This window comes from Nomascus leucogenys, chromosome 5 (genome assembly GCF_006542625.1).
Source record: "Nomascus leucogenys isolate Asia chromosome 5, Asia_NLE_v1, whole genome shotgun sequence".
In the NCBI taxonomy this organism is placed as follows: domain Eukaryota; kingdom Metazoa; phylum Chordata; class Mammalia; order Primates; family Hylobatidae; genus Nomascus; species Nomascus leucogenys.
In genome coordinates, this window is record NC_044385.1 from 138,580,276 (window position 1) to 138,605,278 (window position 25,003).

Below are 25,003 nucleotides of genomic sequence, written 5' to 3' on the forward strand. Positions count from 1 at the left end.
AATGACGGCTCACTACAGCCTCTGCCTCCCCAGGGTCAGGCGATCCTCCTACCTTAGCCTTCCGAGTAGCTGGGACTGCAGACATTTACCACCATGCCCGGCTAATTTTTGTATTCTTTGTAGAGATGACGTTTTGCTCTGTTGCCCAGGCTGGTCTCAAACTCCTAGGCTCAAGAGATCCACCCACCTTGGCCTCACAAAGTGCTGGGATAACAGGTGTGAGCCACTGGACCTGGCCTTGCATTTTTCTTTTAATTTTTAAAATTTTTACGTTTCCAAAAATTAAAACAATAAGGAAAGCCTGTTTATTTAAAAAGAGCCATAAAGAGTTCTTTCCTCTTTCCCCTGGAAGATGAAGGAAACAAATCTCTATTGGCATATGACAGAGACAATCTCAACTGAAATGCAACCATGGAGAAAAAAAACTTCTAGGAGTCATATGCTGCTGCTATGACAGTTATGCAAATGAATTAAAGTCCCCATTCAAAGAAACTGGTATAAATAGATTAATTTGTTAAATTCCCTTCTGGTTTTAATGTTGCATGCAAATACAAATGCAAAGGGAATTATGTGTAAAATTGTTGCTAAAAGACAGCAAAGAATAAGAAAAATAAATTTGCCATCAACCTCCCAAGGGTTGGTGAGAGATTCTTCAAACTAGAATCTCATAAAGCAACTGATTAAAAACACATACCAGACACTCTAGCCTCTTCTTTCCAATTAGCTAAGCAAATCTATGAAACGAGGGGGGCAGAGCTCTGTGAACTAAGCCAGTCTGACTACCATATATATGTGTGTGTGTGTATATATATATATATATATATATATTTTTATTTTAGACAGAGTCTCGCTCTGTCGCCCAGGCTGGAGTGCAGTGGTACGATCTCCACTCACTGCAAGCTCCACCTCCCAGGTTCGTGCCATTCTCCTGCCTCAGCCTCCCGAGTAGCTGGGACTACTGGCTCCCGCCACCACGCCCAGCTAATTTTTCTGTATTTTTAGTAGAGATGGGGTTTCACCATGTTAGCCAGGATGGTCTTGATCTCCTGACCTCATGATCCGCCCACCTCAGCCTCCCAAAGTGCTGGGATTACAGGCGTGAGCCACCGCACCCGGCCTCTGACCACCATATTTTAATGCTCAAATCTGTCCCTCCACTCCTGCATCTGGGCTTAGTTTGACTCATTTGGCCAATGAGACATTAGCAAATATGGTGTAAGAAAAGGCTTGTTTGTATCGAGGCTTACTCTCCTTTCTGCTGTAACCAAGCCCAGGCTGCCTGCTAGGGGCCGAGAGACCACATTGAGGGAAACCTCAGCCATCCCAAGCCCCAGCATCCTAGCTGAGGCCCCAGACATGTCCATGAGGCCACACTAGGCCAGCAGCCCTCAGAGCCAACCCACGAAGTTGTGAGCAATCACACATGGGCTGTATTAAGTCACTGAGCTTCGGGCAGCCTTGACAATGGCTCCTTCCTTGACCAAGCCAGCCAGGCTCCTCTGACCCCTATTCTCAGCGAGGCCTAGCCCCCAGCCCTGATCAAATTCCTCGTCCTCCGCCCTGAGGTGGAAGTCCCTGGCCTGCCTTAGCCAGACATCCCTCCTTGGTGCAGTGCATGTTATTTGACAGGCAGCAGTGCAGGGTTCTGCTGTCATGGGAGCTCTGGCTGCTGTCCGTTTGTACATTCAGCCTCTTAGGCCCATGCTGCTGGCCCCAAAATGACACTCTGAGTAGCAAGAGCCTGGGTTATAGAAGCGAGCATCTCACTTTGACCATTCATTAACTCAGAGTGGGACTTGCAACCCACTGGGTTTCTGCAAATGTCAACCATGCTTAGTGTGTCTTTATGGACACACTGAAAATCTGAAATATCCTCCCCATGCCTTGAGGTAGATTGGCTACCACTGCATCTATCAAGAGGAAAACCTGAGCAAAAAGATGCTGTGGGTTCCCATACCAGCAATAAAAATTAAAAAGCCAGAGATCCATGGTGGGCCAGCCATCCTAGGGGTCCTGACCAGGCCTCGGGGGGCATTGTTAGTCCTGTGCGTCCAGGCCCCCAGTGATATGGTTTGGCTCTGTGTCCTCACCCAAGCATCATCTTGAATTATAATCCTCATAATCCCACGTGTTGATGGAGGAACTTGGTGGGAGGCGATCTGATCATGGGAGTGGATTCCCACATGCTGTTCTCATGATAAGAAGTGAGTTCTCACTAGAGCTGATGGTTTCATAAGTGTTTGACAGCTCCTCCTTCATGTACTCTCTCTCTCTCCTGCCGCCTCGTGAAGAAAGTGCCTGCTTCCCCTTCCATCATGATTGTAAGTTTCCTGAGGCCTCCCCAGCCATGCGGAACTGTGAGTCAATTAAATCTCTTTTCTTTATAAATTACCCAGTCTCAGGGAAGTTCTATATAGCAGTGTGGGAACAGATAAACACACCAGCCCTCTCCACCACGGAGCTGGGATCTGAGGGTTGTTTACCCGGGACCCCACCACCAGCCAAGTCTAGACCAGCTGCCCCGCTCTGAGCCCTGGACATAGGAGTCAGTCCGGGGTGAGATAGGATCCAGCGGAGTCAACCAGAGTGACTCCTTTGGGCTTTTGTCACTGCGCTGATGGAGAAAGCTCTAGAAAGCCTAGGAGATCGAGCTGGGAGGATGATAACATGGAAATGCAACCATGTTCTCCTCTTGTGATGAAAGTCTCACTGCCAGGGAGAGATTGGGGCAGATGCTGAGAAAGAAGGTTTGGGGGAAAGGATGCTGAAACCTGGGTCATCTGTCTCCTGTTCTTCACCACCCTGGAACTTTGAGGGTGGGAGAGAGTGGAAGGGGACATGGGGCCACAGGCCTCTGTTCTTCAAGGCTCTGTTCCTCAAGGGGCCTTTAAGAGGTGATTAGACCGTCTGGATCTGTCGGTTCTGGCACTCGCTCTGTAATTCAACGACCTCTCCAGCATCCTTCAAATACACCTCTTTCAATGGGAGCAGATTTTGTTGGCTTTTGGCCACTGGCCCTTAAGTCCTGATTAATATCTACCCCTTGAGTCCTCAGGGTGCTCAGGACAGAAGAAGTCACCAGAACAGGCAATAAGAAAGAGTAGAGAGGATCTCTGTTACCTTAAGACCCTAATGAGCCTCCTCCCTGCTTCCCAGTCACAGACTCTGGACAGAAACCCTGCCCCCCCCGCCACCCAGGCAAGATGCCAGCTCCCTTCCTGGTCCTGATGTCACAGGTCCCTGGACATGACCTCCCCACCAGGGCAGGACCCCAGCTCCCTTCCTGGTCATGATGTCACAGGTCCCTGGACATGACCTCCCCACCAGGGCAGGACCCCAGCTCCCTTCCTGGTCACGATGTCACAGGTCCTGACATTCCACAGTGTCCTGGAGACCAAGGATGGGAAACTGCTGACCTTCAGAACGTCCTTCTCTTTCAGCTGGAGGGAGCATGGCAGTGAGCCAAGGAGATGGGACCCTCTGCTTTGTCCTCCTGCTGTGCTGCTGGCAAGAAACTGAGCTCCGGCCGAGAACCGTGATTCCAGGTAGGGCCCCGCAGGGATGGCTCAGCAGAAAGAGAACTGAACCAGGTGGGGAGCGGTGGCCTCTTCTGCCATGGGTTCCTCTTATTCCCAATCTACATGAATTTACCATTTATTCCTTGGGGAATGACTGTAGCTGAAAAGTCTATCTTTGAAGACCTTTTAAAATCTAGACGTCCATAGGAAAGTTGCAAATGTTACTTATTTTAACTTTTTATTATGGAAAATTTCTAACTGGGAAGAATATCATGAACCTTCATGTATTCACCCTCAGGTTCAATTATTGTGCATATTTTGTTTTTTTCTACACACACACACACACACACACACACCCCATACCACATACACACACTTTTCTTGTTTGGGGAGTATTTTAGCACTCTCCCAGATGTCTTACTACCTCATGGAAAACATTTTCTTGCCAAGAGATAAAAGCATTATCTACAATGTCGTAATCACTAACACAATTACCAAAAGCCTTTATCGCAGCTCATACCGTTAAAAAATATTTGTGATGCTTGTTAAAGATGGGCAGGCAGACTTTATTCAAAGGGGGCTACTACCATGGTGTCTCATAATAGCGGAGAGTGGGCTCAACTCCAAATACAGGGAAAGTGGAGATTTGTAGCCAAGGATCAGGGGTGGGTCAGTGGATGAACGTTGCTAAGAGGTAGGAGAATTCTTTGCTAAACTGATTCAGCAAAGGCCAAGAGGGCTTTTATAAACAAAAATGAAGCATTTATATTTTTTGTCAGAACTGATTACTCTAGAATTTGGATATTATGATTTTCAGGACCATATAATTGTTTGCATATGTTTAATAAAAATTGATTCTCCTTGCAACAGGACACAAAGGTCTGCTATCTTTGAAGACCTTTTAAAATCTAGACGTCCATGGGAGAGTTGTATGTTACTTATTTTAAGTTTTTATTATGGAAAATTTCTAACTTGGAAGAATATCATGAACATCCATGTATTCACCCTCAATTCAATTATTGTGCATATTGTGTTTGGCCAAACAGGAGGCCAGGCCTGAAAGGAAGCCAAGGTGATAAAATAATCAAAGATGGAGGGTGAGGAATTTGATCAGATATCAAGGGTGACCAGGCCAAGACTAGGGGATTTCCACTAAAAGACTTCACAGGATTCCTACTAAACATGGGGAAAAGCAGACAAAGATAGAAGCTAGGGTCAAGGCCTAGTCAAAGAGAAGACTCAGAGGAGCCTGGCATGAGGTAAGACAAGGAGCGAGGCTTTCCCGTTCCCTCCTCTTGTTCAAGAAAGAAGAGACATTCCTTTTCCCTTTGAACAAGATAAGTCCATTTTTCATCTGGTGGAGGGTATTTGCTGGATGGTACAAGTAGTCAGGAATTTAATGAACGGAATGGCTACGAGAAAGGGAAGAAAAACAAAGATTTATAGTTGGAAACGCAGTTTCCGAATCCAGAGGGCAGTCTGTTGAGAAGATTTCCGGCTTTTGGGCTCGAGGCATCTTCAGCCAATGGGGCAAGGATGGATTTCCTAGTTCGCAGGGCGTGTGTCCTTGGTGACATCATGACCATCAGAGCCACAGTCATGGTTATGCTGGGGGCAGAGCGTGGATGTGTCCAGCTTCAGCCTTTCCAGATGGTCCCACAGGAGGCCTGAGTTGTCAGGCTTTAGTTCTCAGTAACACCCAGTCAGGAGGGCAGAAGAAAGACTGGAAATGTTAGCCTGGGGACATTGAAGGACTCTAGAAGACTTCAGGATCCAGTCCAGTTTACAGGTGGATAACAAAGTAGAAAGCAAGGTGGAGTTTATCAAAAGATTAGAAAAAGTAGAATACACAGGGTTATAACTCACAAGGGCATGCTACCATTTTTCATTAAAACATAAAATATGGCTCTATAGTCACTCCGTTTTTTTGATCAAGATAACCAAAGTAATGCTATTCTTGTCTCAAAAATATATCACATCTTACAAGATTTAGTCTGATTACTTACATAAGTGCAGCAAGAATGGTAACGGACCACATAAATTGAGTTTTCTTTGCTGGAGATTTTTACAAGGAATCTCGGATTAGATTTTTTAAAAGCTTTTTGAGGCTAGGAAGCCCAGCCAAAAACTCACCTTCAGACTTCACGTGTGGTACCTAAAGACTTGGGTGAATTTCTCTCTTCTGAAGGTCTCGAGGTTCCCAAAGTTCCTGGATCTGCCAGAAAATGACCTTCTTCACTCACCTGTGGGATGGGGACCCGGTGAGCCAGGTAGCAGGTCAGTTTCTCCAGCTCCATCAAATCAACCTCAGTTTTTAAAAACTGTCTGGTCACATCTGATTCTATGTATCAGTCTCAAATATGACATTCCAGTCAAAGCCTTGGTAATATGACCAATGTTTCCAATCGTGTCCTGTTGCAAGGAGAATCAATTTTTATTAAACTTATGCAAACAATTACATTGTCCTGAAAATCATTGTATCTGAATTCTAGAGTGGGACAAAAAATATAAATGCTTCATTGTTGTTTATGAAAGTGTAATTACCAAATTGTTGTCCGTTATGCATAGCCTAAGAGAAACCAGAAGCAGAGAGTTCTTTAAATCTGGAAAACAAAACATTAAAAAACCGGAAACATTTCCAAGAAAATTCAGAAAAATTATAATCGTCCCCACATTGAGTCCCACATCATTAATTCTTGTTCTGCTTGATCTTGGGTTAGCAGGTTTACAAACCCGTCAATTTCTCCCTCAGTTCTGGAAAAGTCCAGTCTAATAGTGCAATCTTAGAGGCATCAGAAACCTTACTCCAGAGTACTTGGCAGAGTCTTACCTAAAAGTTTCCTTGAAGACAAAGAATTTTTGGACTGTAGCTGATTGCAAAAGCTTTCAAAAAAGCATCAGAGTAAAACAATAATTGTCTTGAATGACAAAAGACATAAAATGCATAAAATGGCCATGGTTAAAAATCTGATGAGAGTTCATTAGGCTGCAATTGACAAGCAAATTTTTGTTTCTGTGACATACAACATTACAAGATAATAATGGAAATTAGGACTCATAACTTTATACCAGGACATATCATGGACAGTAAGGACAGTGAAAATTTCTAGGAATTTTATACCATTTCTGAAACACTTATAACATATATGCATACAAATATAAAGAAGGTTAAACATCCCTTATTTGACAATGCTTTTTAAGAATTTAATGTATCAAATAAAGCTAATTAGTTTAACATCTTTCCTTTCACCAAGTGAGAGAACAAACCCTTTGAGATTTTCTAGTGGCCGTCTGGGAAATCTCAAAATTAGTTTGAGGCCAAAATTCTTCATTTAGAATTTGGCTTGGATGAAGTTGTCAAAAATTATAAAAGGTTTGAATATTTGGTTAAATGGGATCATAAGTTATTATGAAATGGTAGTTATCCGTTTAAGTTAAATGACAGTAAAGAATTTTTAAAGAAAATGTAGGAAGTATCATGGTTTTTAAAACAATTTAGCTCTTTTAATATTGAGGAGACTCAGTTTTCTTAAGTAATCAAAAACATGATAAAGAAAACATGAAACACAGGAAATATTTGATAAGACACAGAATCTTTGTTTCCTAGTAAGACTACTCAACAGGTAAGAGACAAGTACCTCTTACAATCTCTTATTAAGAACAGACCAGGCCTGGCGTGGTGGCTCATGCCTGTAATCCCAGCACTTTGGGAGGCCAACGTGGGCAGATAATCTGAGGTCAGTATTTCAAGATCAGTCTGACCAACACAGTGAAACCCCATCTCTACAAAATTAGCCAGACGTGGTGGTGCATGCCTGTAATCCCAGCTACTTGGGAGGCTGAGGCAGGAGAATCACTTGGACCCAGGAAGTGGAGGTTGCAGTGAGCCAAGATCACGCCATTGCACTCCAGCCTAGGCAACAAGAGCAAAACTCCATCTCAAAGAAAAAAAAAACAGACCAATAATTCAAGAAAACTTTAGCCTTTTAGCAGAGAGAGAAAATCAAACTCCAGTATTGCATTTCTACACTATTGATACTAAAGCTCATCTATAAAATCTTATAATAAAATTCATTTACTCTTAGTGTATCTTGACCACATAAGATTTTTCTCTCTCTCTTTTTTCTCAGAGACTCGTTACATCTTTCCATACTAATTTACGCATTTTGTCCGGTTTTTTCTCTTTCTGAAAAAACAAAGTTTAAACCACTTTAGGACAAAATTACTCACTTTTTTCTTCAACAAAAACACATTCTTCATATCACATGTGCTTTCTTATCAAAAACAGATCTTACTTTCCTTTATACTTTGCACAGGAAGTTGTTTTTCTTCACCGTCATTATTTCCAGTAGTTTTAATTACACATGTTGATTATGTTGATTACAATGTTCAACAGAGAAAACTAGGAGTAGACAGTTGTGAGTTGTGTCACATATAGCATTCTGTAACAAAGTAGCAAATTGTATGACTATACCATCTTACAATTTTTAGAGATACATTTATCTACAGCATAATTTTTCAAGGTGGCAAAAAAAACTTTTGTTAACAGGCTGAAATACATTTAGTCTCTCCATACCATATAAAATAAGAAGTCAAAAACACATAAACTTGTGCTTAGTAACGAGTGTTTCAATAGCTTATCCTATTTAAAAATTATTAATGAAACTCTTGTTTTACTTAACTGATCATAACGCCAGGGTTATGAGTCACCAAAAAGATGTTTAGAAACTGTTTTTAAAAGGCAAACACAGGTTGGGTGCAGTGGCTCATACCTCTAATCCCAGCACTTTGGGAGGTTAAAGCTGGTAGATCACTTCAGCCCAGGAATTTAAAACCAGCCTGGGAAATATGGTGAAACCCCATCTCTACCAAAAAAAAATGCAGAAATTAGCAGGATGTGGTGGCACATGTCTATAGTTCTGGCTGCTTGGGAGGCTCAGATGGGAGGATCACCTGAGCCCAGGAGGTCAAGGCTGCAGTGAGTCATGATCACACCCCTGCACTCCAGCCTGGCTGACAGAATGAGACCCTGTCCCCCCGCCAAAAAAAAAAAAATGCAGACACACTATTGTAACTGCCCAAGGGGTTTACTTGCCCCCCTGCCCAGGCAGAGCCAATTCATCAAGACAGGGAACTGCAATAGAGAAAGAGTAATTGACGCAGAGCCAGCTGTGCGGGAGACCAGAGTTTTATTATTACTCAAATCAGTCTCCCCAAGCATTCGGGAAACAGAGTTTTTAAGGATAACTTGGTGGGTGGGGGGAAGCCAGTGAGGCAGGAGTGCTGATTGGTCAGGGATGAAATCACAGCGAGTCAAAGCTGTCTTTTTGCACTGAGTCAGTTCCTGGGTGGGGGCCACAAGATCAGATGAGCCACTTTATCCATCTGTGTGGTGCCACCTGATCCATCAAGTGCAGGGTCTGCAAAATATCTCAAGCACTGATCTTAGAAGCAGTTTAGAGAAGGTCAGAATCTTGTGCCCTCCAGCTGCATGACTCTAAACCATAATTTCTAATCTTGGGGCTAATGTTAGCCCTACAAAAGCAATCTAGACCCCAGGCAAGAAGGAGGCTGCTTTGGGAAAGGGCTGTTACCGTCTTTGTTTAAACTATAAACTAGGTTTCTCCCAAAGTTAGTTCAGCCTACGCCCAGGAATCAACAAGGACAGATTGGATGTTAGAAGCAAGAGGGAGTCAGTTAAGCTGGAGCTCTTTCACTGTCTCAATCATAATCTCGCAAACGTGGTTTCAGTCTCTCCCTCTGGGTTTTATAACACCTTCATCTTTTTTGTTTTTGTTTTTGTTTCGTTTCGTTTTGTTTTTGACAGAGTCTCACTCTGTCACCACACTGGAGTGCAGAGGCGCGTCTCGATTTCTTGACCTCATGGTCCGCCCGCCTCAGCTTCCCAAAGTGCTGGGATTACAGGCATGAGCCACCGCGCCTGGCCAATAACATCTTAATCTTCAGGTGTAGGCTGTGAAGATGGGAAAAGGCTGTCATTGCTCTGGCTTCTTCTCACTGACAGGCGACGTAGTGGGAATGGGAATGAACCCCAAGGTGAGAAGAGTGGAACCATTTTGTAGCTGTCTGAGCGACACATGCAGGCCTGGCTGGGCTTCCAAGTCTTATGTGGTAAAAACATTATTACCTTGATCTATAGTTTTAGTATAGTATTTAAGTAAACAGCATACTATAAGGTAAATAATGAGTCCTAGGATAAGGAGTACAATTCTTAATTTTAAAAGAAAAGATTTGAGGCCAGGCACAGTGGCTTACACCTGTAATCCCAGCAGTTTTGGAGGCTGAGGCAGGTGGATTACCTGAGGTCAGGAGTTCGAGACCAGCCTGGCCAACATGGTGAAACCCTGTCTCTACTAACAATACAAAAAATTAGCCAGGCGTGGTGGCGGGTGCCTGTAATCCCAGCTACTAGGGAGGCTGAGGCAGGAGAATCACTTGAACCTGGGAGGCAGTGGTTGTAGTAAGCTGAGATTGAGCTATTGCACTCCAGCCTGGGCAACAAGAGTGAAACTCCGTCTAAAAAGAGAGAGAGAGAGAAAGACAGAAGGAAAGAAAGAAAGAGAGAGAGAGAAAGAAGGAAAGAAAGAGAGAAAGAAAGAGAAAGCAAGCAAGCAAGCAAGCAAGAAGGAAAGGAAGGAAGGAAGGAAGGAAGGAAGGAAGGAAGGAAGGAAGGAAGGAAGGAAGGAAGGAAGGAAGGAAGGAAGGAAAGAAAGACTGAAAAAGATTTAAAAGCATTAGTTTGGGGATTCTAACTCATAAAGAATTTATAATTTAGTCTAAACTGCCCAAAAAAACCTTAAGAAGCACTAACAGCAATGTACTATAGGTTTTTTGGAAGCATAATTTTTTTCTCTCCAGTCCCTATTTTTTAAAGAAAAACAAATCATGATAGAAATGATTTACAGTTTACAAAATAAACTTTAGTCTTACAGTACTTGGCTTGATTATTTACATGAAGTACAACTAGAATAATTATTTTTCACTTAGGTTTTAATGGGCTTTGATGGAACTTTGTTCCATGAAGAATTTTAGATAACACTTTTTAAAAGCCAAGCCCAGCCATGGATTTGTAACCTTAAATACCTATAAGTTGAGCAAATTCCTCTTTTCTTGAGGTCCCAAGATATCTTGCAGTTCCTGGGCCTGTTAGAAAGTGACATTTTTTATTTACCACAGGTCAGGAACCTTGTACAGGGACTCTGTGTGGACAAGGTATGAGGCCAGATTTCCCAACAGGCTTTAATTGGCTTTATAAGTTAACTTTGATTTTTTTAAAAAGCATGCCATTCCAGTTAAAGCCTTGGTAAAATAACCAATTTCTCTAATTGTGTCCTGTTACAAAAGAAAGCCTTGGTAAAATAACCAATTTCTCCAATTGTGTCCTGTTGCAAAAGAAAACAGATTTTTATTGCACTTATGCAATTAACTATACTACCATAAATTGAGAATACTTAGAAATAGTTTTCAAATTTTGGAGAAATCAGGTAGAGAGAAACAAATATGTTGTAAATTTTGTTCACAGGAGTGTATTTTACTCACTTGTTAAAAGTTGCAAGTAGCTTTAAAGAAGTAAGTTCTCTTGACTTGGAAAACAAAAGGTTTAACAATGTTTAATATGTTAGTTTTCCATAAGAGTTCTAAAGTTTGGGTTTTTCTTTATTTCAATAACATAATTTTTAAAATTATCTGAGACCTGTACTTAGAGTTTTATATTTAATTATAAACTGCCTTTTGAAAAGGACTAAAGCAAGACAAAATGTTTGTGGATGACAAAAGAATTAGTATAGCCACTATTAAAGACACAATTGACAAGGAAATTTGTTACCTCTGTAGCACACAGTCATTTAACATAATAATTAAAATTATTACTGATAACATATACTAAGTTATATTAGAATTATAGGAGTTTTACATAATTTTGGAACGTATATTAATAACACATTTACACAAATATAGCCCAAAGAAAGCCAAACACCATTTTCTATTTGACAATGTTTCCTGTATGGCTTTTATACCAAATAAGCCAAATGTCATTTTTGGACTTTAAAGGGCCTAATATTTAAATATTAGATTAGAAATAGACAAAATTTATAATTTGATTTTGGAACGTTTGTCAAATAGCAAAGGTTTAAAACACTGGATATCACAAAATAGAATCCCAGGTCATTATAATAAGTCATTTATTTAGCCAAAATGATAACTTCAAAATCTTAAGAGAAAAACCTTTACTCTGATAGAGGAGACTTAGCTTTCCAAACAAGACCCAATAAAGATAGCATGAGGCTCACTGAACTTGTCTCTTCTCTCTCCTCCCTTTTTTCCCTGTCATTTACCCAAAGGAGAAAACAAAACTCTTTCATTATATTTTAACATTACATAAAATTTGTCTTCAAAAGAGAAAACCAAATTTCATGTATGTATTGGTGCATTTTTAATGTTAAAGCTAGTTTATCAAATAAAATTTTATATCTCTATCCAGTTTTAATTAGTTTGACCAAAAGATAAGATTTTTATAAACTTTTAGAAACCTTTACAATTTTCCATCAAAGAGCAGATTAATTTTCTAAGAAAACCCTGTTATTTGGACACATGGGCCCAAATTCTGGCCCCACGTCAGTATGATTTTAATGTTTTAGCCTACAGAAAAAAGCTAATTAAATCTCAGCCAACTTGTTTAAACCCACAGAATTTTTTATAACATTAACCCTTTACAAACCCTTTTCACTTTGCTTAAACTTTTAGTTTTGTCCCATTACTCTTTTAGGTTAAGATAATCTTTAAAACTCTCTGAACTAGACAAAATTGTATTCCCTTTAACACAAGCCATATTCCTATGCCTTCTTATAATCTTCTACCAAAAACACGTTCCCTACGCATCTTGTATATAATTCTGTTTCTCTAGTAATCTTACTTTTATGTTATAATGTTAACTCTTAGCAACTTTTATTTTTAGTGAAAAACCTGGTAAGTAAGCTATTTTAATTACCTACTAGGGGTGCAGCCTAGGACATCAGACAGAAATGAAGGTAAGGTCTGACTCTTTTCAGCATAGCTAGCGGCATGCCTCTCCACATGTCTCCAGGCCTTATCTATAATCTAATGCTTCAAAGTAGGTAAATTGAACAATTTTCAAAAGTCAGGGAAACAGTTTGACCTTAAAACATTTAGCAAATCTGATATTTGACCTTAATTTAGACCAAATGTCTACATTTTTAAAATATTTTATTTTACTAATAACTTTAAAACTGCTTTTATTTCTAAAAGATTACTGGTCACATGAAGAAAAATGCATTAAAGTTTCTACTTTTCTGACAAAATATTTGATTTAAGTGGTTATTTTTAAGTCAATTAATCAGAGTGCTTTTATATATAAACAAGCATACAACACATATAAATAGACAGAAGATTCAGCACTTGTAAGATTTTTCATTTGCCAGTTTTTTTATTGGATGACTGGCTTCAGGGTAGAGCCCTTGGAGGAATGGGGCTGGGAAAGCATGAAACTTCTAGGGCCTAATAAGCAGGCATAGCTGGAAGGCAAAGACAGATCCCTAAAATTAAGGGTGCCATTTTATACTGAACACTGGATCCCCAAAAGGAGAAAAGTACTATAGGAGAAGACAGTGCAATGCTTCTACCTTGCATTTTATTGCAAGGCAACCCAAAGCCAGTCAGCCCATTTTGTAATTAGACCATACCCCATGGGAGTCCCATCTCTCAGTGGGGCAGGGGGATGTTTCCATATCTTCCAGATGCCCAAGAGCATGCATCTCTGATCTAAGTAGGCAAAGAGTCAAGTATTCCTCCTTAACTACTATTAGCCATTCCTTAAAGTAGATTTCCTACCTAGTTATTACACACCAAAGCTTTTTTATACTGTGAAGTAATTTCTGATAACCCCAAAACTCAAAACAGATGACACGATGCAAAACTAAACATAGCCTTTGATTTTGAGAGGGATTTATCCACTTTTAATTCCTGGGGTTTCATGAGGAAAACAGAGTCTTTTTTTGTTTGTTTTTTGGTGGTGTTTGTTTGTTTTCAAAACGGGTTCTGTGGCGCATCCTCTGTTTTTCCCAAGGAGTCCCGGGCTACCAGAAGTTATCTTAGGGCCTCTCACATGTGCATTAAGGATGACGAGACAAAAAAAAATGGAGACAAATAATACAGTTGACTGAGAAGAAAAATAAACTTTTTCCAGAAAAAACAAGATCCAAGAAGAGAAAAACATAAAGGCCTTTTAAATACATCTATACCTTGTTTATCCACTTTTAATTAACCTGACTTTTAACCATGGTGCTCTTTAAAAAAGAAATCCCTTCAAATCTCTTATTACCTGACTTTAGCCATGCCAAGTGGCTAATATTTTTAGCTTCTGAACTTTACCAAAGGTAACCTCCTAGGTGCTTCAAAAACATGGTAAGAAGTTTCTTTCTTTGTAAGATTTAGAATCTCTCCAAGTTCAGAGAAAGGAAAATTCAAGAGAGGAAATCAGAAGCTATCTATGAGGGAAAAAAACCTCAATAAATGGCAAAATTACATAAATAAGAAATCAGTGGCTGGGCGCAGTGGCTCACGCTTGTAATCCCAGCACTTTGGGAGGCCAAGGCAGGCGGATCATGAGGTCAGGAGATCGAGACCACGGTGAAACCCCATCTCTACTAAAAATACAAAAAAAAAAAAAAATTAGCCGGGCGTGGTGGCAGGCGCCTGTATTCCCAGCTACTCGGAGAGGCTGAGGCAGGAGAATGGCGTGAACCCAGGAGGCGGAGCTTGCAGTGAGCGGAGATCGCGCCACTGCACTCCAGCCTGGGTGACAGAGCGAGACTCCGTCTCAAAAAAAAAAAAAAGAAAGAAATCAGAAAGGAATCATTCCAGAAGCCAAGACTAGAACCCAGGCCGCCGTTGTCAAAAAGCACAGTCTTAGCTACTGAGTTAAAGCATTGAGCGGTTTCTATTGCTCTTCCCAGAAGGAGCCTAGAGAACCAGTTTCAAGCTCACAAAGGCTTTTAACTGCTTAAGAAAATGTTTAGGGCTAACTAGGACATGAATCCCCAAATTCCTGTCTTCTAGATGGTGGAACCAAGGGAAAGTAACTGCACATGATCACAAGGTTAAGCTCTTAAGGACACAAAACAAGACAGAAAAATTTCATCCAGTATTGGTTTCAGGGACCCACAGCAAAGTTCGTAACTGACCAGCCTGCCAGTCCAGCTTGAAAAGCAGGCTTGAAAGTGGGTCCTAAACCCACATTCTATCCTGTGATACTCCTTTCTCCGTTACAGAACACAGAAAGACAAATTCTTAGCACAAAGTACACCAGATTTGCTACCGCCTAAGACTAGTTTCACAAATCCTTTTTCCATTAATTAAACCCTTGCAGAGACAAATAGTGAGGTTTACCATTTACTCAGAGAAAGAGAGAGAGAGATCAGAAATTTGGCTGGTAAGAATTTCTTATCCATTTTGTTGGCTTACCAGGCTTGCAAGCTCCCTTTCTATGCAGCTTTCAGAAGAACGGAGTAGTTTCTGATGACCCTGCTCACTGCACCATAGCTGTGGGGTTCAAGCCACTTTACAAGAGAAAATCACCATTTCCTGTTTTATGGAACCATAGGCAAGTTTCTTAATTTGCAAGATGCTGCCCAATGGGCTGCAAGAAGAACAGAATTAACATTTTCTACCCCGGCAAAACACACATAACAAAACAAACATTGGTCACCTTGTTCAGCACCCAATGTCAACCTGGCAAAGCTCAAACATTTTCCCATTGGTCCCTGTTTTCTTTGATCCACTCCAGGTGGTGATGGACAACCTCTGAACGGTAATTCACAATGAGATCTCTGGGCAAGGCGAAGACAGGCCTATTGCGCCTTCTCTAGGGCTCATCAAATGTGACCAGACAAATAAGGAGGGTTCTGAGTTAGGCCTGCTGGACTTCCATCAGCAACCCCTTCTGAGATCCCTTCCACATATACAAACACACGTTAAGATGAGATGGACAGAAGGCCTTCCAAATCAGATCCCCAACCAAGAACTCCAAGAGTATCCCTTTCAAACTATCCTCCTATTCTCCATCTGGGAAACCTCCTCAAAATCTTCCTGAGTGAGGAGAAGTCTCCCAAACCAGGAATCTTCCTACTAGTTAGAAAGAGCAAGCCGAGACCCCTGAGGAGCCAAACAGATACCCTACAATGGGGCTACAGACAGACACCCTATCATGGGGCTACAGACAGACACCCTACCGTGGGGCTACAGACAGACACTCTGATAGGGCTACAGTTAAGGGACGTTTCCCCAGAACTATTTCTCCATTGCAATTAAATCCATGCACATTGGGTTGGCAGTGCCCTGCCAGTAGAGAGAATACCAGAGTCAGCCCCCAGTCCAACAGAACTAGGAAGCCACTCAGGCTGGCTGGCTTCTGGATCCATTGTTGAAGGCGGGCCACTGAACCGTGGGTGGATATCCAAAAGGGCAGTCCTGTACAAGCCCCCAAATTTGTAACCACCCAAGGGGTTCACCTTGCCCCCTGCCCAGGCAGAGCCAATTCATCAAGACAGGGGAACTGCAATAGAGAAAGAGTAATTCACACAGAGCCAGCTGTGTGGGAGACCAGAGTTTCATTGTTACTCAAATCAGTCTCCCCAAGCATTCGGGAAACAGAGTTTTTAAGGATAACTTGGTGGGTTGGGGGAGGCCAGTGAGCCAGGAGTGCTGATTGGTCAGGGATGAAATCACAGGGAGTCAAAGCTGTCTTTTTGCACTGAGTCAGTTCCTGGTTGGGGGCCACAAGATCAGATGAGCCACTTTATCCATCTGTGTGGTGCCAGCTGATCCATCAAGGGCAGAGTCTGCAAAATATCTCAAGCACTGATCTTAGGAGCAGTTTAGGGAGGGTCAGAATCTTGTAGCCTCCAGCTGCATGACTCCTAAACCATAATTTCTAATCTTATGGCTAATGTTAGTCCTACAAAGGCAGTCTAGTCCCCAAGCAAGAAGAAGTTTGCTTTGGGAAAGGGCTGTTACCATCTTTGTTTATACTATAAACTATAAACCTTCTCCCATGGTTAGTTCAGCCTATGCCCAGGAATAAACAAGGACATCTTGGAGGTCAAAAGCAAGATGGAGCCGTTAAATCTCTTTCACTCTCTCAATCATAATTTTACAAAGGTGGTTTCACTATGACACCAAATAAAGCTACCATCATCTCCAGTTATTTCCCTGTTAACTATTTTTATTTGGCTAGTAACCCAAGTAGAATAAAATTATGTCTGCATTATATCTATAGCTGACAACTCCAAAGACATACTGTCTTTATTTAACAAACAATCTCAAACTAGCTTTATATATCAACCATCCTAGTAATGCAAACTTGAAAAACATTTGGGTTAGCTCCTCTGTTTCTGGGAGTCCTGGGAATATTTAATCAAGCATATCTTTTTTCTCTAAGCCAATTTGAATAGAACTCCTTTAAGGAATTTTATAATTACTTTGGCAATACCATCCAGGGGTAGAAAAATATCACATATATGGAACATAGGTACGTACATGAAAGACACATGAAAACAGTGATTGTGTGGCTTCATTCTTAAATTTCAGCCATGAGTCTGGCAACACAGTAACACAAAACTCACTGGTTTATCTCCACTCTATATTTTTATCTGAATTATGTTTCCGATAAAAATGGGATATGTTGAGGTTACCCATCAATAAGGGCTCAAGATTTTTCTTTCTTAACCAGCATTTATGAAGGGGAGTTTCAAGCCTTTCTTTTCCCCTGATATTATTTAATCTTACAGAGGCTGTGACTGAGGCAGCCATCTGGATGTGTCAAAGCCTTCAATGAGTAGATAAAATGTCCCATCTGTTTCCAGGTGGTCTTTTTCCTTTTCAGCCTCAGATCAGGTAGTTGATCTGGAGTTGTCTGGGTCCATAAAGCTCCAGGGACTGTTGGGAGTCAAGGGGCTGAGTGGGAAGAGAAGGGTGTAATGGGGGTGGGGGAAGGAGTGGAGGCCCAGCGGGACACATCCAATGGTGCAAGGGGGCTAACGGAGATTAGATGGTGCAAAAAGAACTCGGGTGCAGAGACTACATCTAGAAGAGAACTCTGGGAGCCAGTTTGGGGAGATCTGGGCCATGGCCACTCTGTATGGTCCTCGCAAAGTCACAGCAAAAAGGAGAGGAGCAGAGCCAGTGCCGCAGTGAAGAGGGTCAGGAAGGTTTTAGAAGAGGTTTCAGTAAACAGAAGAACCTTGCCCATGTGCAATTGAGCTCCATGCCTTTTCACGGTACGTGTTCAAAAAATGGCAGTGTTAGCAAGGCAGTGTTAGCACGATCCAAGAGCAGCATTTTTGGCCCTCTGTATTAGTCAGTTCTTGCACTGCTATAAAGACATACCTGAGACTGGGTAATTTATGAAGAAAAGAGGTTTAATTGGTTCACTGTTCTGTGAACTGTACCGACTTCTGCTTCTGGGGAGGCCTCAGGAAACTTACAATCATGGCAGACGGCAAAGGAGAAGCAAGTACATCTTACACGGCCAGCAGGAGGAACAGAGAGAGTGGGCAGGTGCTACGCACTTGTAAACAACCAAATCTCGGGAAAACTTACTATCATGAGAACAGCAAGGGGGATGTCAGCCCCCATGATTCAGTCACCTCCCACCAGGCTCCTCCTCCAACACTTGGAATTGCAACTCAACCTCAGATTTGAGTGGGGACATAAATCCAAACCATATCAGCCTCTGACATCCAAAGGTGAAGTAGAGGACAGGAAACCCTCGCTGCATGTCCTACATGGACTGGCCAGAGCCATTCCATGGTCAGTGGTCTCTCATCAGGAAGGAGTGCTGGGGGCACTGCACTGTTTAAACCACAAAAGAGGGGAGAGTCTGGTCACAGACTTGGATGATTGGCTCAAGGAGATGAAGGAATGGGTCCTTCATTTCTTGTTTTCCAGAGCTGGCTTCTTCTTACTCCTTAGGAAAGCATTCTGGTCACAGTTGTGTAAGGAATACGTAAGAGAGAAAAAAGGTCAGAGTTTAGTCCTTACCTCCCAAGATCTGATTTCCTCATCCAGACAGTTGAAACAGGTGACCAAGGTCTTCCCCAGCTTGAAGACCAGTTAAGGGATCATTTCTAAATCACTTTCTCATGAGGAACATTGGGTTTCCTTACTCTCCTTGGGCCTTAATGACTCAGTGGGCACTTCAGGCATTTGTGTCAGAAATTGAGTTGACCATGTTATGTGGCTTTCTTGAGATGTTGGACCTTGAGGGAGAGAGGAGACAGTCAACGTGGTCCTAGTGATGGAGAAGGGTGCAGTGCTGTTTTCCCCAAATTAACCAGAATGAAATCTCAGAACTCCACAAGGAACCTTTTCACGGAGGCCAGAGTGTGCACGATGTAAATATCGAGAAAGAGCAGTGTATTCTCACAATTACATGGCGTGCAGCACCTTAAAACCGTGAGGCTGAAGTCAGAGGTGACACAGGAAGAATATGGCAAAGCCACTCCACTTGACAATGCACTTTAAAAACCGCACGGATGTTATAAAACACAAATATTTTACTGCACATGCTTACTGGCTGACTTGCACAATACTTCCATTATAATTATGGGACAGACACAAAATGAAAAGAATATTTTTAACAAAGCACTTGCACGATGCAGCTGTACCCATTCTTAATGATCATTAATGTCTCATCCAAAGAGAACTGTACTTTGTTTGTTTCGTTTACCGAAGGTCAGCATACTGGGAAGCAATTGTCATCACATCTCAGACCTTTTTGCATATTTTCCCGCATTGTTCTGAGCCGGCATGTGCGCAGACAAGTCGATTGGTATGCAGATTGTCTGTCATTAAAGCCATTTGGAAATCAGCTTTGTCATTGGTTTAGTGTTGGAACTTCAGATCCTAGAAGCCACCACTGGAAAGCTCTGTGCACTCAGAAAGGGAAGGTGTGTGGCCCTGCTGAGCCCAACCTCGGGGCTGGAGGAAGAGGCTGACATTGACCTTGAGCCTAAGCAATGCCCCAGGACGCTGAGATGCCACACCTCCAATGAAGAAAAACCGTGAATGGCAGAAGTGGGGAACTACTGGGTGGGAGCTTCCAAGGAGAAAGCAGTGCTCAGAACCACCATTCACTGTCGGGGTCACTCAGCACAGTCAGTTCCTGTCAGTCAGGCAGCCGAGGCCACAGGTCAGGAGGCCACGGGGCCTGTGGACAAGCCACATCCCCGACCTCGGCATTTCACCCACATGACTCCACCTCTTATCTGCAAATGGGACCACCCTGAAATCACTTTGCTTATGAAGGAGGAGAAAGAGGGGTGGCCCGTCTCTCTGAGTCCTGCCCCTGCTGAAACAGAGCCATGAAGCCAGGGCTTCATGATGCAGCCATAGCATTGCACACTGTTTCCCATTTCCCTAGAACATGTTTCTAAGCCTCCAGGTGCATGCATTGCAGGCGCCTTTCATGAAGGCGGTCAAAGGGTTGCTTTCGCAAGAGGAATGTGCCCTCTTACTCTGCTCACCTCAAAGCAGCTGGCTGAGCCCAGTCATCCTTGGGACTGGGACATTGTCTTGACCTCTCATGGGGTGATTCCAGGGACCAGGAGGGCAGGCTTACCTCAGAGCTCCTGGGCAATTGTCCTCCATCCTCACAGCCACCCCGGAGGCGGCTGTTTCTCTGCATTTTCCAGACAAGAAACCCAAGTCCCAGAGAACTTCCCTGGGGCCATCTCTCATCACCCACAGGACAGACTGGAACTTGGGCAGGGCTCCTTCCTCTAGAGGGGGCTGGTGGGCACCCACAAAATCATACCCATTAAGATAAAAATATGCAAATTCAATGAATATTGTTAAACTATAGGGCTTTTATTTCCTCCTAGGTTCACCTACTGAAATACCATTCAGTTCAAAACATGAGGATATGTCTGAATTATTAGGTAAGGAAGACCCTCCTATCGATCTCTGGCCTGTATGTGAAGTGGGCTGGATGGTTGTCTGTGGCTGTTTCCCAGATAACCTGGTACACGCTGCAGACAGTGGAGGGAACTGATTGGTTTGGGGCTAGAATCATATTCCAATGGCCCGTAGCTTTATTGCTGACATCTAAGAGTCAAACTCTCAAGAAATTAAGGAAGATAGAATTTTAGACCATTACACCTAAAAAGTGCCTGGGAGTGAGGTCCAGGGACCCTCAGCGTCTGCATCACGTGGTTTGGGGAGCTTGTTAGAAATGCCCAGCGGCAAGCCGGGCACAGCCCTCCAGCGTGAGCACCGCATTCAACCTGATGCAACTGATTCCTGTGTACCTGAGAGGCCCCATGGCTGAGCCGTCCCCTCCTCCACTGCCTCAGCCCTGCCAGCCCCCCGGAAAGATGGTGGAAACTACAGACCCCCTGGCCTCACCCCGGGGATGCAGACCATGCTAGTTTGGCTGAGCCTGGTGCCTCTGTGCTTCTCTAGAGCTCCGCAGGTGATGCTAAAATACAGCCGCCTGAGAACCGCTGCCCTGGGCCAGGGCCATCCAATAGAAACACAGTACAGGTCGCAGTTATGGTTTTCATTGTCTAGTGGCCACATTAAAAAGACACAGATGAGGCCAAAGCGGGCAGATCACGAGGTCAAGAGACGGAGACCATCCTGGCCAACATGGTGAAACGCCGTCTCTACTAAAAATACAAAACTTAGCTGGGCGTGGTGACGTGTGCCTGTAGCCCCAACCACTTGAGAGGCTGAGACAGGAGAATCTCTTGAACCCTGGAGGCAGAGGTTGCAGTAAGCTGAGATCGCAGCATTGCACTCCTGCCTGGCAACAGAGTGAGACTCTGTCTCAAAAAAAAAAAAAAAAGACACAGATGAAACTCATTGTAATAACATTTTATTTCAACATGTGATCAGTGTCAAATTTTTAATGAGATGTTTCAGTTTTTCCATCACGCTGGATCTCCACAGTTCCATATGTCCTTTGCACTTCACAGCCATTTCCACGTGGACAGCCACGCTCCAGTGTGTGAACGTGTGGCCAGTGCCCGCAGTTCTGCTCTGACCTCTCGTTTTACATGTAGGGAAACTGAGGCCTAGAACACTGGGACTCAGAGCACGCGGTCCTGACCCCCGCTCACATCGATGCCCTTGGGAAGCAGTCACCTCCCAGGACATCTCTGCCAGTGTTGCCTGTGGAGTGGGGTCAGGAGTAGAGGGTGGGGCCACCTGCCACCCGGCAGGGCCCAGGACTGCGGCTGCAGAGCCTGCACAGCCTCGAACGGGGGCTCCTGTGGGAACGCAGGGGCCTTCAGATGCTGGGCCCTTTCCAGGAGCTGCCACTGTCAGAAGTCAGGCTTTGCTTCCTTTCCACACCTGGGTGGGAGAGGCCTGGGAAAAGCTCTGCCTGCCTGTGTGTGTGATTGGCTACGTGGATGGATGAGTGAGCGCTCCAGTGAATCAATAGATGTTCCCATTCTCGCTCCTGCCGCCCTGTCCACTTTCCGGGTACTCAAGGGAACTGCCCCAGGCAGGAGTTAGGCTCCCCAAGGTCAGGGAATGGCTGTGACTACACTCACTTTCCTGGTGAATCTGGCGGTTGCCAGATTCTGAGAGTTTTAGTCCTGAGACCAGCACCTGCTCCAGCCAGTGTCTCAGCCACCCCCGGAGAAACAGCAGCCTCAGAAAAGGATTCAGGAAGAGGAAAGAGTGGCTGGCGTTTCTGGTATTTTTCCTGGGTCCTGACCAACTAAACCTAGAAGGAGGCAGCAGCTCTTACCCCCATCCACACCTCCAAATTTCTTCTAGGTAGAAAGCTGAAAGCGTTGACAGTGAGAATTCAAATCCCTGTGGAGGTCAGCGAAGCCCACCCAGGCAGGCCAGGCCGAGACTGTCTGTCCAGAGCTTGCCGCGGCAGGGGAGTCGCTACCATCACGTGCAATTTCAGAGCCCCCGAGTCAGGCAGGGGATGGGGCCTCACTAGAGCAAGGGAAGCCCAGGTCCTGTGCAGGCTGCCGCTGGGTGTGCTGGCGGTGGCTCATCAGACGGGCAGCGAGGGGTTGGTGAGGGAGCGTGTGTGGCTTTCTCTAGTGGGCTCCGAGTTGGAAGCGAGGACAAAAGCCAGAGGAGCTGTCGGTGATGGATGCGTTCCTGGCCCTCTGGGGCCGGCTGGTCCAGGGGTTGTGCTTCGGCTGCCTGAGTTGTTGCTAGAGGAGGTCTGACTTCCGGCAAGTTTGGCTGCAGAGCAGGCCAGCCCCCTGGACTGGCTGCTGCAGGTGTGGTTGGCTCTGTTTTTGTTTTTGTTTTTTGTTTTTTTTTGAGATGGAGTCTCACACTCTTGCCACCCAGGCTGGAGTGCAGTGGCGAGATCTCAGCTCACTGCAAACTCCACCTCCTGGGTTCAAGCGATTCTCCTGCCTCAGCCTCCCGAGTTGCTGGGATTACAGATGTGCACCACCTCACCCAGCTAATTTTTGCATTTTTAGTAGAGACAGGGTTTCACCATATTGGCCAGGCTGGTCTCAAACTCCTAACCTCAGGTGATCCGCCCACCTCGGCCTCCCAGAGCGCTGGGATTACAGGAATGAGCCACTGCGCCCAGCCTGGTCAGCTGTTTTGATGGATGGTCTGGTCATTGTATTTCAGCCTCTTCTCTCTCAAAAAATTCAACCATCAGCAGTTAGACTTGGTTTTAAAACAAAGAGCTTTCTAACCCTGTTCTACCTGCTGGCTTCATCTCTACCTAAAGCGTTTTTCTAGCCCTGACCAATCTCCCCATGGGTGGGGAGGCCCGTGGAAAGGTCAAGGCGGGCTTTGGCCACGGGCGGCTCACCGTGGGGTGGCTCGGCCCCCCGCCTCTCTTTGGCCCCCAAAGAGGAGTGTGCTTTGGCTCTCCAAGCAGGAGTGTGCCTCCCCACAGCTGGGCCACCATCCACCCACCTCAGGGAATCCCAGGGTGTCTGCAGCTCGAGGAGTTTGGATCCCCAGGAGGCCACTCCCAGCTTCAGGCATGGAGTGGACTGGGTCACACTGGGCCGGGTCAGGGACTGTGGGTGCAGTTGTTAGAGACGGAGAGTTGCAGAGACAGCCCATCTGCCATGGACAGGAGTGACTCCCAGTAACAACGGGGTAACTGAAGCCAGAGTTGGCCAGGAAGTTCAGACAGTGCCCCAGGAGGGCTCACTTCTTAGGGCTGGTCAGCTGAATCCTGTCCTCTGCCTGCCCCCATTTGCCCTGGGAGCCCATCTGCCCTTGGTGGAAGCTCTGGTACTGCTGACCTGCTGTGCCCGGTCATGGCTGTAGAATCCTGCCTCCTGGACATGGCTGGCTGGAGTGGGGCAGAGACCAGGGACTGAGGCTGGGCCATCCTTGGCCCCCCAGTGCCTGTGCAGTGTCTGCTTCAGAAGAGTGCACAGTAAATGCTTACCATTCAAATGCGTATCCACACTTCTCCAAGGCCCCTATCTCACTGGACACCACGACTGTTTAGGAACTTGGAATTCCTAAGATTGGTGCTTCTGTCCAATCACTGGCCCCAGCAGACAGAGCCTGAGTGGCAGCGCCCAGCCCCTTGGCTGGGATCCTGGGGCACCCGCGGCTAAGAGGCAGGTGGCACGCAGCTCTGGTCTGGCAGTTTCACAACACAAGGCCATGTCCCTGAGGTTGTCCTGGCCTCTCCTCAAGCTCGTGCCTATGATCAAGGATGGTGTCCACAGTGCCAGGCACCTCGTCCACTCCCAGGGCAGGAGGCGGGGGTGCAGGCCTGGATGCTGGTTCCCCTTTTATCAGGAGGAGCGAACTCCTCACAGAGCTGGTAGACTCCTCCTACCTTACAGGGCTGTAGCCCACCCGGCCGCAGGGGGCCTCACTGGGGGCGCACATTGCCAAAACCCAGCTCTGTGAGCGAGGAAGAGGGAGAGCACAGCTGCTGGGCGAGACACCGAGAGCCCAGGACGAAGCATTTTTCTCGGGGGTACTGGTGGCATCTTCATTTCCAGTGGCATTTTCAGCCTCTTCCCCTTTACCCTCGAATTCCGCATGAGCTGGTCCTGGGGTGACCAGACGCCTGCTTTGCCTGGGGCTGAGGAGCTCCTCATTGAGGGACTTTCCGGGCTAAACCCAGAGGGCCCCAGCAAACCAGGACCCACTGCCCAGCCCAGCGCTGCAGCCTGGCCTGGTGACTGTGCTGCAGAGACAGCGGTGACTCTCAGTTGCCGCAACACCTGGCCATGGCCCAGGCTCCATGCCGAGCGCCTTCTGCATACACTGCTTTACTGGACCCTCAGGAAAGCCCACAGGCAAATACACACCCCCGTTTTACAGACAGGAAACCGAAGCTCAGGGCCAGGAGGACGCTTGTCCAAGATCACATTCTGGTGGGAGCAGAGCTCGTGTGTTTTTTCTGGGTCTGTCAGACATGAAACTCAGGGCTCTCATGGTAAAAGCTCCCTAGGAGGACCCATAGGGACGTA

General features: G+C 44.9%; 1 protein-coding gene across 1 annotated transcript in view; it reads left to right on the forward strand.

Annotated features, from left to right (window-relative positions):
* The first annotated feature begins 3,402 nt into the window (after positions 1-3,402).
* SPACA7 (sperm acrosome associated 7) overlaps positions 3,403-25,003 on the forward strand; it is a 58,666-nt gene continuing 37,065 nt past the window's right edge. The window contains exons 1-2 of the mRNA XM_030812536.1: positions 3,403-3,545; positions 20,435-20,491. Of these exons, the coding sequence (XP_030668396.1) occupies positions 3,452-3,545; positions 20,435-20,491 (151 nt within the window). The 5' untranslated portion in view covers positions 3,403-3,451. The remainder of the gene's footprint in view (positions 3,546-20,434; positions 20,492-25,003) is intronic.